This window comes from Entelurus aequoreus, linkage group LG03 (genome assembly GCF_033978785.1).
Source record: "Entelurus aequoreus isolate RoL-2023_Sb linkage group LG03, RoL_Eaeq_v1.1, whole genome shotgun sequence".
NCBI classification, from domain to species: domain Eukaryota; kingdom Metazoa; phylum Chordata; class Actinopteri; order Syngnathiformes; family Syngnathidae; genus Entelurus; species Entelurus aequoreus.
The window spans coordinates 66,446,920-66,459,743 of NC_084733.1; the positions used below are offsets into that span (position 1 = coordinate 66,446,920).

Below are 12,824 nucleotides of genomic sequence, written 5' to 3' on the forward strand. Positions count from 1 at the left end.
AAGTATTTCATATATATATATATATATATATATATATATATATATATATATATATATATATATATATATATATATATAGCCCTTTGAGACACTTGTGATTTAGGGCTATATAAGTAACCCCCGCCTTCCGCCCGATTGTAGCTGAGATAGGCTCCAGCGACCCCGAAGGGAATAAGCGGTAGAAAATGGATGGATGGATAAGTAAACGATTGATTGATTGATATATATATATATATATATATATATATATATATATATATATATATATATATATATATATATATATATATATATATATTAGAGATGCACGGTTTATTTAAAATTGATTTTAAATAGATTCGGGCGGGTGGCGGTTGAACCAATTCGGAAATATATGTACATAGTTAAATGTTGTTACCCACATACGAAAAACGAGCAGCACTCTTTGAAACAGGCAATTATTAATCAGGCACTGCTGCAGCTGTCATGCCAAATTTCTTCCCCCCTACAACCCCCCCCCCCCCCCCCCCCCCCCATTTACTTCCGGGGGCTGCGTCCAATAAAGTCACAAAGTTGCCGGGGGTCCTTAACAGGCACGCGACTGTCCTGTTTCGCGCCTGTACAAAAAAAAACAATAATCGATTTCTTCAGATTCCAGCAGCTGTCAAAGACGAAGTATCCTTCCAGCGACGGGCAGTCAAACCCGAAGTGCTATCGATCGCTGTCAATGACGTAAGAGGAAACATGACCACGGAAGTAAATGGGGGTGGGGGGGGGGGGGTTTGTAGGCGGAAGAAATTTGGCGTGACACAGCACAACACAACACAACAGAAGAAGAAGAAAAAAATAAAAAGATGGCATCGCCGGCAGCAAACGTGGGAATACTAAAGACCAGGTAAAAAAAATAACAATAGTCAACACTTTCTTAATGGAAATGACAATAATATTATAATAATGATAAATAATAATATCACGCATTAATATCTCTTAGCCTCTAATGTGTGGCCAAGAGCTATTAATGCCACGCAAGAGATATTAATGCCTTGCATTGTCTATATTAGATATATAACAACGGGTGGGTGGCGGGCGGTTGTGGTTTTGATAAAATGTTAGTTCGGGTGGATGACGACTTTTGTGATGCGGTTGCGGATGAAATAATTGCCTATCCGCGCATCTCTAATATATATATATGTATGTATATATACTGTATATATATATATATATATATATATATATATATATATATATATATATATATATATATATATATCAGAATCAGAATAGTTTTTATTGCCATTGTTTGAGAACGGGTTCACAAACTAGGAATTTTTCTTGGTGCAATCGTGCAACATAAAACACATATAACACATATTTGGTATAAAAAGAGCTGTGACTGAGCTATCAGATAGACTTAGAAGGAGCTGCTGTTAGGAGTTGTTGTTCATTTGCCTGATAGCCGAGGGGAAAAAACTGTTCAGGTGGCGGGAGGTGTGGGTCTGGATGGAGCGTAGTCTCCTGCCTGAGGGGAGAGGGGAGAATAGTGTGTGTCCAGGGTGAGAAGAGTCAGCTGTGATCCGACCCACACGCCTCCTGGTCCTGGAGGAGAACGAGTCCTGGAGGGATGGGAGCTTGCAGCCAATCACCTTCTCCGCAGCACGTACGATGCGTTGCAGTCTATTCTTATCCTGGACTGTGGCGCCGGGGAACCACACTGTGATGGAGGAGGTCAGGATGGACTCTATGATGGCTGAGTAAAACTGCACCAGCATCTCGGTCGGCACCTTAAGTTTCCTCAGCTGCCGCAGGAAGTACATCCTCTGCTGGGCCTTCTTGATGAGGGAGCTGATGGTCAGCTCCCACTTGAGGTCCTGGGTGATGGTGGTGCCCAAGAAACGGAAGGAGTCCACAATGGGGACGGGGGTGGGAGAGTCAATCAGGGTGAAGGGGGATGGTGGGGCTGTGACTTTCCTGAAGTCCATGATCATCTCCACTGTTTTCTGGGCGTTCAGCTCCAGGTTATTGAGGCTGCACCAGGACGTCAGCCGGTCTACCTCTCTCCTGTAGGCGGACTCATCGCCATTCGAGATGAGCCCGATGAGGGTGGTGTCATCCGCAAACTTGAGCAGTTTTACGGATTGGTGACTGGAGGTGCAGCAGTTTGTATACAGGGAGAAGAGCCAGGGGGAGAGTACACAGCCCTATATATAAGAAATACTTGACTTTCAGTGAATTCTAGCTATATATATATATGTATATATATTTATTTTATTATATATATATATATATATATATATATATATATATATATATATATATATATATATATACATATATATATATACATACATGTGTATATATTAATATATATATATATATATATATATATATATATATATATATATATATATATATATATATATATATATAATAAATACTTGAATTTCAGTGTTCATTTATTTACACATAAACACACATAACACTCATCTACTCATTGTTGTACTTGAAAGACTTGATCAAATACACAGTAATGAAAACACAGTTGTTCTACTAACTGTACTGTGCATGCTGCTTACTAAAAAACCCCAAAAACACTTACCTTTCACTATTTGAGTAGCCTTTGTTCTGCCATTTGCGTACTGGCGAGCGATCTCTGAATCCAGGAACATATTCTTCATGGATTTGTTGTAGACATCCGCAAATGAGAACGGGATGTTGTTTCCAGCTGTCAGCATAGCCATCTTTGTCTCGGCATAAATTACACCCTCGGGACTCCATTTAGCGAGGTGGCCCATAATACTGGGCTGGGACCGGTGCTGCGTTGCAGCCGCTTTGTGCTTCGCTGACCGTTCATGAGTGAGTATATCCGTTCGGCCACCGTGTTCAATGGAGAAGTCTGTTCTACAAAATTTACAGGCAGCATACCCCTTCCCCTTCGAACTGTCCTGGATAAACTGAAATTCTTGTTTCCATTCATTTTGGAACTTACAAGCGTATTTCTTCAGCTTACTCGTCATCGCCATGGCTGTATCTTCCTCGTTCTTCTGCTTCGTCTCCTTGTTGTGTGCGCAGTTGTGCACTCTCTAAAAGCCGTAGATGTTATAACGTGATTGGGCAGGCACGCTGTTTATTTCGTGGGAAAGCGGACGTGAGAACAGGCTGTCGACACGTCACTCAGGTCCGCATGGAGCTGGAGGGGGCGTGGCCTCCAGCTGCGGCTGTAAATCGGGAGATTTTCGGGAGAATATTTGTCCCGGGAGGTTTTCGGGAGAGGCGCTGAATTTCGGGAGTCTCCCGGAAAATTTGGGAGGGTTGTCAAGTATGGACATGTGTGTGCGATTTTGACCATGAAAATGATCAAAATATACAGGAACCACACCAAAATCACATAGAAAGCATAGACCAAAAAAACGGGCCGCATTCAACGCTATTAAACACACTCTTTACCTGAAAGGAATCAAATTCCGTCCACTGCATCCTGCCCGTCTCCAAATCTCATTTGGGAATGAGAACTTCTACTTTGACTCTCCATAGAAAGCTCAGGACTTTTTTGATGAGCGCACCGCTTCCATAACCTGACTCTTGCCAGATCCTTGTAGTTCCCTGAGCTCCACACAAGGATCTGGGACTTCTCAATAGGTGATGTATTTCAGAAGGCCCCGGGGCCTTGTAAAAAAAACATTGTATGTAATTGGATAAACCACCTGTCCGTTATCTTGGATGACGTGCTACTTAAACCACTCACATCGAAATCAACCCGTGACATTGATGAGAGCGACGCTGGGAAATCCAAAACAGAACAGCCGACATATTGGATAACGACAGAACGAAAAAGTTAGAGAACTTTTACTGAAACAACGCAGCAATGTCAGTAGACGATCGATGTCGTTTGTGCAAAGAAAATATGTCAGCACACGACTCCTTGCTGCGTGCCACCATTGTTGTTTGAATCAAACAGTCGCTTTGGCGCTCTGCACATCTATGAAATCCCGCTCGGCGATCCTGATTGGTTCTTTATTTTTTGCTATCTTGAAGGAGTTTGCATTGCCTTCGAGCCCAGATCCTTGTGTGGAGCTCAGCGAACTACAAACCTCGTTTCCATATGAGTTGGGAAATTGTGTTTGATGTAAATATAAACGGAAAACAATGATTTGCAAATCATTTTCAACCCATATTCAGTTGAATATGCTACAAAGACATATTTGATGTTCAAACTGATAAACATTTTTTTTTTTGCAAATAATCATTAACTTTAGAATTTGATGCCAGCAACACGTGACAAAGAAGTTGGGAAAGGTGGCAATAAATACCGATAAAGTTGAGGAATGCTAATCAAACACTTATTTGGAACATCCCACAGGTGAACAGGCAACAGGTGCCATGATTGGGTATAAAAGTAGATTCACAAACAAGGATGGGGCGAGGGTCACCACTTTGTCAACAAATGCGTGAGCAAATTGTTGAACAGTTTAAGAGCTATTGCAAGGAATTTAGGGATTTCCCCATCTACGGTCCGTAATATTATCAAAGGGTTCAGAGAATCTGGAGAAATCACTGCACGTAAGCAGCTAGGCCCGTGACCTTCGATCCCTCAGGCTGTACTGCATCAACAAGTGACATCAGTGTGTAAAGGATATCACCACATGGGCTCAGGAACACTTCAGAAACCCACTGTCAGTAACTACAGTTGGTCGCTACATCTGTAAGTGCAAGTTAAAACTCTCCTATGCAAGGCGAAAACCGTTTATTCAAAAATAAAGTTTATGAGTTTGAACATCAAATATCTTGTCTTTGTAGTGCATTCAATTGAATATGGGTTGAAAAGGATTGCAAATCATTGTATTCCGTTTATATTTACATCTAACACAATTTCCCAACTCATATGGAAACGGGGTTTGTACAAGGATCTGGCGAGAGTCAGGTTACTGCTTCCACTGATAAGTAGAAACTTTTTTTTTTCTTTTCTCTCTCTCTCTCTCTCTCTCTCTTTTGATCAATCAATCAATCAATCAATGTTTATTTATATATTTATATTTATATAGCCCTAAATCACAAGTGTCTCAAAGGGCTGCACAAGCCACAACGACATCCTCGGTACAGAGCCCACATAAGGGCAAGGAAAACTCACCCCAGTGGGACGTCGATGTGAATGACAATGAGAAACCTTGGAGAGGACCGCATATGTGGGTAACCTAATGCAAATTTACCGGACTACCGTTTATCATTATGAATATACATGTTTGCTGAAATGTCATATAATCTGATGAGATTTGGATGTTCAACCAATATGGTTAGCAGGGGCTACTTTTGTCAGTGTTGTAATTTTAATTTCTTCAATTATTCGCTTAAGTTATTATACCTTTGGAATCCGATATGAATTGTTTCCCCAAGCTATTTTCATTTTGCACATATTTTTTCATTGTAGACTCTTACATAGATATAGGAGCTATGATTGCTCGCTGAGGGTTTATTTAGAAGGTGTCATACCGAAGTTACAAAGTTTATGGAGTCCCGCTGCTGGTTTTTGTTTTCTGTTTTAGGACCAGCCTAGGGAGGATTAGGTGGGTTTTTTTTGTGTTTTTTTCTCTTTTAAGTGTTTATGTTTCGGGGAACTTGAGCTATGTGTCCTACAGATTTCTTTTTATTATTACTGTTATTGTTTGGGTACATATTACTATACTACCCTTTATTAAGCAGTGCTTCCTCTCGCCACTTAAAAATATGTTTGATTATGGCAAATAATCAAAAAGGAGGATAATGCTTGAGATTTGTGTCTTGGAATGTCAAAGGCATGAATGGTCCAATTAAAAGGGGTAGAGTATTCTCCTTTAAACATCTTAAAACGGAAATTGCTTTTTTACAGGAGACACTTGGTTACAAAAGATCATCATAGGTTGAAAGACTCATGGGTTGGTCAAAGTTTTCACTCCAATTTTAGTAGTAAAACAAGGAGTACCGTGATTCTAATACATAAGAAATTACAGTTTAGTCCAACAAATGTTACAGCTGACTACCAAGGCCGGTTTGTCATAGTCTCCGGCTCCCTTAAAAATGAATCGGTGGTTCTTGTCAAACTGGGATGATGAGGCATTTGCTAAGAGAGTATTTTCACTTTTACCAGATTTAAATTCTCACCACTTAATTTTAGGGGGTGACATAAACTGTGCAATAGATCCTTTGTTAGATAAATCTTGCCCAAGGCAAACTTCTCCTTCTAAAATGGCTAAAGCAATTTCATTATATATGGATCAAATAGGAAGCGTGGACCCATGGCGCTTTCTCCATCAGGATAACAAAGAATTTTCTTTTTATTCTCAGGTTCATAAAACATTCTCAAGAATGTATTATTTCTCTATTGATAATTACTTCCTTCCTGTTGTCGATAACATAGAATATTCAGCAATAGTGATATCTGACCTTGCTCCATTGTTGCTTGACCTTTCATTTTCACTCTTACAAAAAACACGCCCTTTATGTAGGCTGGATTGCACACTGTTGAACGATGACGGGTTCTGTAAAATGATCTCTAAAGTAATCAATGATTTCCTTATTACTAATAAGAGTGATACAATTTCCCCATCCTTAATTTGGGAAACATTAAATGTGGTAATGTGAGGCGAAATTATATCGTACTGTCCAAAACTTAATAAAATGAAAAAACAAAAAGAAACATCTCATGGAGAGCATAACATAATTGGACAGACAATTGGTAATTTCAGCATCACCTGAACTAGATAAACAGAGACAAAACCTTCAAATGGAATTCAATTTGATGTCAACAGAAGAAATCGAAAAACTTATTTTTAAAATCATGTGGAGTTCTTTATGAACATGGTGAGAAAGCAGGATGCCTTCTGTCACATCAAATTAAAAAACAAACCATTTCCCAGCAAATAAAACAGATTAAAACTTCGTCAAGTGAATTAACAACAATGCCTTCAGACATAAATGTGACTTTTAAAACCTTTTACTCTGAACTATATACCTCTCAATCTCCAACCGATAAAACGGCTATGATGAATTTTCTGGATAAACTGAAATTCCCACTTACATATCTTGGATAGCACTATTATATTCTAACCCTAAAGCGTCCGTAAGCACTAATGGGATAAAATCCCAATATTTTTCACTTAGCAGGGGAACCCGGCAAGGGTGCCCTCTGGGCCCGTTGTTGTTCGCTATGGCAATTGAACCTCTATCTATTACACTTAAATCGGCTAGTTTTAGCAAAGGAATCAGTAGATGCGGTTTGGAACATACACTTTCACAATATGCAGACGATTTGTTACTCTTTATTTCAGATCCAATATCTACCATTCTTAAGATAATTGACCTGCTCAACACTTTTGGAACTTTTTCAGGTTATAAGTTGAATTAATCTTAATTAATCTTAAACTTTGCTAAGAGTGTTTCCCGGTAAATGAGAATCCCGATGCTTATCATCCTTTTAAAATGTCTAGAAACAGCTTTAAATACTTGGGTGTACACATCTGTCATAAGATGCCAGATCTCTACAAGAATAACTTTATACCCTTAATTGACAAGATTTAAATCTGATTTGGAAAAGTGGAATCATTTACACATAACTATAGCAGATAGGATTAATTGCATAAACATTGGGGAAAAAGAAGTGTCGATTTTTTAAGTGCTTGTGTAGTGATTTTCCTTATCAAATGAATAAATAAACATTATTAAAACAAAGAAAGCATAGACCTAAAGAGAAATATTCAAACTTGTTTTATTTTATTACTTCGTTTTTGAACATCTCATGGTTAAGCCACCTGGTGGCAAGGTGAGGCACTGCCCCACTTGCCTCCCCTAACAGCACGTCACTGCACTAATACTACTTGTATAATCCTGCATGTATACACTAATGCTACTTGTATAATTGTACATGTATACACTAATACTACTTTTATAATCGTACATGTATACACTAATACTACTTGTATAATTATACATGTATACACTAATACTACTTGTATAATCGTACATGTATACACTAATACTACTTGTATAATTGTACATGTATACACTAATACTACTTGTATAATTGTACATGCATACAATAATACTACTTGTATAATTGTACATGTATACAATAATACTACTTGTATAATTGTACATGTATTGTATACACTAATACTACTTGTATAATCATACATGTATACGCTAATACTACTTGTATAATTATACACGTATACACTAATACTACTTGTTATAATTGTACATGTATACACTAATACTACTTGTATAATTATACATGTATACAGTAATACTATATGTATAATTATACATGTATGCACTAATACTACTTGTATAATTATACATGTATACAATAATACTATTTGTATAATTGTACATGTATACAATAATATTACTTGTATAATTGTACATGTATACAATAATACTATGTGTATAATTGTACATCTATACAATAATACTACTTGTATAATTGTACATGTATACACTAATACTATTTGTATAATCATACATGTATACAATAATACTATATGTATTATTATACATGTATACACTAATACTACCTGTATAATTATACATGTATACATTAATACTACTTGTATAATCATACATGTATACACTAATACTACTTGTATAATTATACATGTATACACTAATACTACTTTTATAATTGTACATGTATATACTAATACTACTTGTATAATTGTACATGTGTACACTAATACTACTTGTATAATTGTACTTGTATACAGTAATGCTATTTGTATAAAGTATATTTACACATGAATACTGTAATACTACTTGTACATATATGCACTAATACTACTTGTATAATTGTACATGTATACAGTAATACTATTTGTAATAAGTATATTTACACATGAATACAGTAATTCTACTTGTACATGTATACAGTAATACTACTTGTATAATTGTACAGGTACAGTAATACTATTTGTATGAAGTATATTGACCGTGTGTGTGTGTGCCAGGTCATGTCAGCTGGACACAGTGTTGACGGGAGGGAGGTACAGGTTCCCCTCCAGCAGGTGGCGCCCTCCCTTGCTCCGCCTCTGTCTGTGGCCCCACTCATCACCCCGCCTCCCAACCGACCAGCCAATCCGTGGCCTCCTAGCGACTCTTCACAAGGTGATGTTTTACATGCTTTACTTTTATTTCATGTATGTACGTATACACGTATATCACTGTATATATTTGTACACATATATATAAACATATGTACGTATGTGTATACTATATATACATAGGAATGATGTTTGTTAAGAAATTATCGATTTCGATGCCATTATCGAATCCTCTTATCGAACCGATTCCTTATCGATTCTCTTATCGAATCCAGATAGGTTGTTGTATATGGAAAAAAACACAATACTTGGTTTAACAAAAGCTCACTTTTATTTTTTAAGAAAAAAATAAAATAAAATAAATAAATATTGACTGCTGTTACTCAAAATAAATAAATAAATAAATAAATAAATAAATAAATATTGACTGTGGGCCACCTAAGAAAAATAAATTTTCCCTGCATTCATTTGTATTGTACAGCACTTTACATTTGAAACAAATCTCAGAGTAATGGTGTTGTTTACTTTTTGCTCCATTACATGTCAGAAAAATAAAATTATTAACCTACTTGTATTCGTCTGTGTTCACCAAGTTGAAGGGGAGGAAATTTTTCACCATCATTCTCGTTGGCTTGCGAGTAATGTTGTTACTCTCCTCCTCACTCATCTTGCTGCGCTCTGCGTTATACCTCGCCATGGTAAATGAGTTAACGCTCTGTGCTACAGAGCAAACACTGCCCTGGTCACTCTGGCTGTCATGAATGTCATCATCTGAAATAGGATAACGTTAACATTATCTTAATTCACATCTTGCAAGCACTAGTTTATTAGACAGACTTACAAACTCTGGAGTGGTGTAGGCTACAAGATACCGTTAACGTTATCAGACACATACAAAAAGGCTAACGTTACCGTTAGCCACTGACTATGCTTAGGTAACGTTAGTCTAGCTAACATTACTGCAGTCCTGGTTGACGTAAGAGGTAACGTTATTTTATAAAGGCTACAAGTGAGCAGATATGGAAATTAACCGGCAACAATTAACGTTAGTTACTCACCGGCACTATCACTGGGACTACAGGTTGAAGCAGAGGAAGAGGGGCGTGCTTCGTCATCTCTGTAGCTGCTTCTTCACGTGTCGAAGACACGACACGTTTCTCTAACCTTTAGGTTATGTACGGCCTGAACATGTTTCAACATGTTTGTTGTACTGCTCCCCTTACAGGAAAGCGAAGCCTGGCAATAATTGCAGATAGCCGTTTCCTCGTCGTATTTCTTAGTAAAATGAAGCCATGCCTTGGAGCGTTTTTTCCGGTCCATTGTTGTTGCTTCTTCTGTATCTGCCGCAGAATGACTGAGCTACGTAATTTCCTGTGACGTGCCACAGGACATTTCCTGTGACACGGGATTCGTTCCCAGGGATTTGAATAAAGAACCAAATATTTTTCTTTACTATAGTAGCTTCGATAATGGGAACCGTTTCTCAAAAGGGGATTCGAATCCATGGAATCGCTTCTTTTCTTATCGAACAATCGGGAGAACCGGTTTTCGAACACCTTCCCTAAATATACATATGTATTCATAATAATATTATACACATATATGTATATACATACATATATATACATGTGTATATATAGTCATGGTCAAAAGTTTACATACACTTGTAAAGAACATAATGTCATGGCTGTCTTGAGTTGGTCACAAAAAACATTCATGAAGTTTGGTTCTTTTATGGATTTATTATGGGTCTACTGAAAATATGACCAAATCTGCTGAGTCAAAAGTATACATACAGCAATGTTAATATTTGGTTACATGTCTCTTGGCAAATTGTACTGCAATAAGGCACTTTTTGGTAGCCCTCCACAACCTTCTGGCAAGCTTCTGCTTGTCTTTTTGACCACTCCTCTTGACCAAATTAGTGCAGTTCAGCTAAATTTGTTGGTTTTCTGACATGGACTTGTTTCTTCAGCATTGTCCACACATTTAAGTCAGGACTTTGGGAAAGCCATTATTAAACCTTAATTCTAGCCTGATTTAGCCATTCCTTTGCCACTTTTGACGTGTGTTTGGGGTCATTGTCCTGTTGGAACACCCAACTGCGCCCAAGACCCAACCTCAGGGCTGATGATTTTAGATTGTCCCGAAGAATTTGGAGGTAATCTTCCTTTTTCATTGTCCCATTTACTCTCTGTAAAGCACCAGTTCCATTGGCAGCAAAACAGGCCCAGAGCATAATACTACCACCACCATGCTTGACGGTAGAGATGGTGTTCTTGGGATTAAAGGCCTCACCTTTTCTCCTCCAAACATATTGCTGGGTATTGTGGCCAAACAGCTCAATTTTTGTTTCATCTGACATCACATTGACAAAGATAAGACCTTCTGGAGGACAGTTTTTTGGTCAGATGAAACAAAAATTGAGCTGTTTGACATAATCTAAAAAGAAAAATCCGGAAATCACATTGTATGATTTTTTTAGTTATTTATTTGTACGTTACTGGGGTTCATAAGTATTTGCACACATGATAACATCAGTGTTAATATTTAGTGCGGAAGCCTTTGTTTGCAATTACAGACGTCAAATGTTTCCTATAGTTCTTCACCAGGTTTGCACACACGGCAACAGAGATTTTGGCCCACTCCTCCACACAAATCTTCTCTAGATCTGTCAGGTTTCGGGGCTGTTGCCAAACAACACAAAGTTTCAGCTCCCTCCAAAGATTTTCTATTGGATTTAGGTCTGGAGACTGGCTGGGCCACTCCAGAACCTTGATATGCTTCGTATGGAGCCACTCCTTGGTTATCATGGCTGTGTGCTTGGGGTCATTGTCATGTTGGAAGACCCAGCCACGACCCATCTTCAATGCTCTGACTGAGGGAAGGAGGTTTTTGCCCAAAATCTCACAATACATGGCCCCGTTCATTCCCTCCTTAAATCAGTGCAGTTGTTCTGTCCCCTTTGCTGAAAAGCACCCCCAAAGCATGATGTTTCCACCCCCATGCTTCACTGTAGGGATGTTGTTCTTGGGATGATACTCATCCTTCTTTTTCCTCCAAACCCAACGAGTGGAGTTTATACCAAAAAGTTTTATTTTGGTCTCATCTGACCACATGACTTTCTCCCTGGATCATCCAGATGGCCATTGGCAAACTTCAGAAAGGCCTGGACATGGGCCGACTTGAGCAGGGGAACCTTCCGTGCGATGCATGATTTTTAAAGCACTACGACGTAGTGTTCTACTGATAGTAGCCTTGGAAACAGTGGTCCCAGCTCTCTTCAGGTCATTCACCAGCTTCTGCCGTGTAGTTCTGGGCTGATTCCTCACTTTTCTTATCATGAGTGATGCCCCACGAGGAGAGATCTTACATGGAGCCCCAGTCTGAGGTAGATTAGCAGTCATGTTTAGCCTCTTCCATTTTCTAACAATTGCTGCAACAGTTGATCTATTCTCACCCAGCTGCTTCCCAATTGTGCCATAGCCTTTTCCAGCTTTGTGGAGCTCTATAATTATGTCTCTGGTCTTGCCCATGGTAGCAGTTGGACTTTGACTGACTGAAGGGGTGGTGGGTGATTAGTTTTGGGGTAAAGGTGGACTTTTTTTAAGGTAGACTGACAGCTCTTTGAGAGTCATAATTCTTGCTGATTCTCATGTGTGCAAATACTTATGAACCCCAGTAACATACAAATAAATCATTAAAAAAATCACACAATGTGATTTCCGGATTTTTCTTTTTAGATTATGTCTCTAACAGTGGAAATATATCTATGATGAA

At 38.3% G+C, this 12,824-nt stretch overlaps 1 protein-coding gene across 5 annotated transcripts in view; it reads left to right on the top strand.

Annotated features, from left to right (window-relative positions):
- Positions 1–12,824, top strand: part of traf3 (TNF receptor-associated factor 3) — a 37,943-nt gene that overhangs the window by 1,365 nt on the left and 23,754 nt on the right. For all 5 annotated transcript variants that reach the window (XM_062042512.1, XM_062042510.1, XM_062042511.1 and 2 more), the window contains exon 2: positions 8,952–9,108. In XM_062042512.1, the coding sequence (XP_061898496.1) occupies positions 8,955–9,108 (154 nt within the window). In that variant the 5' untranslated portion in view covers positions 8,952–8,954. The remainder of the gene's footprint in view (positions 1–8,951; positions 9,109–12,824) is intronic.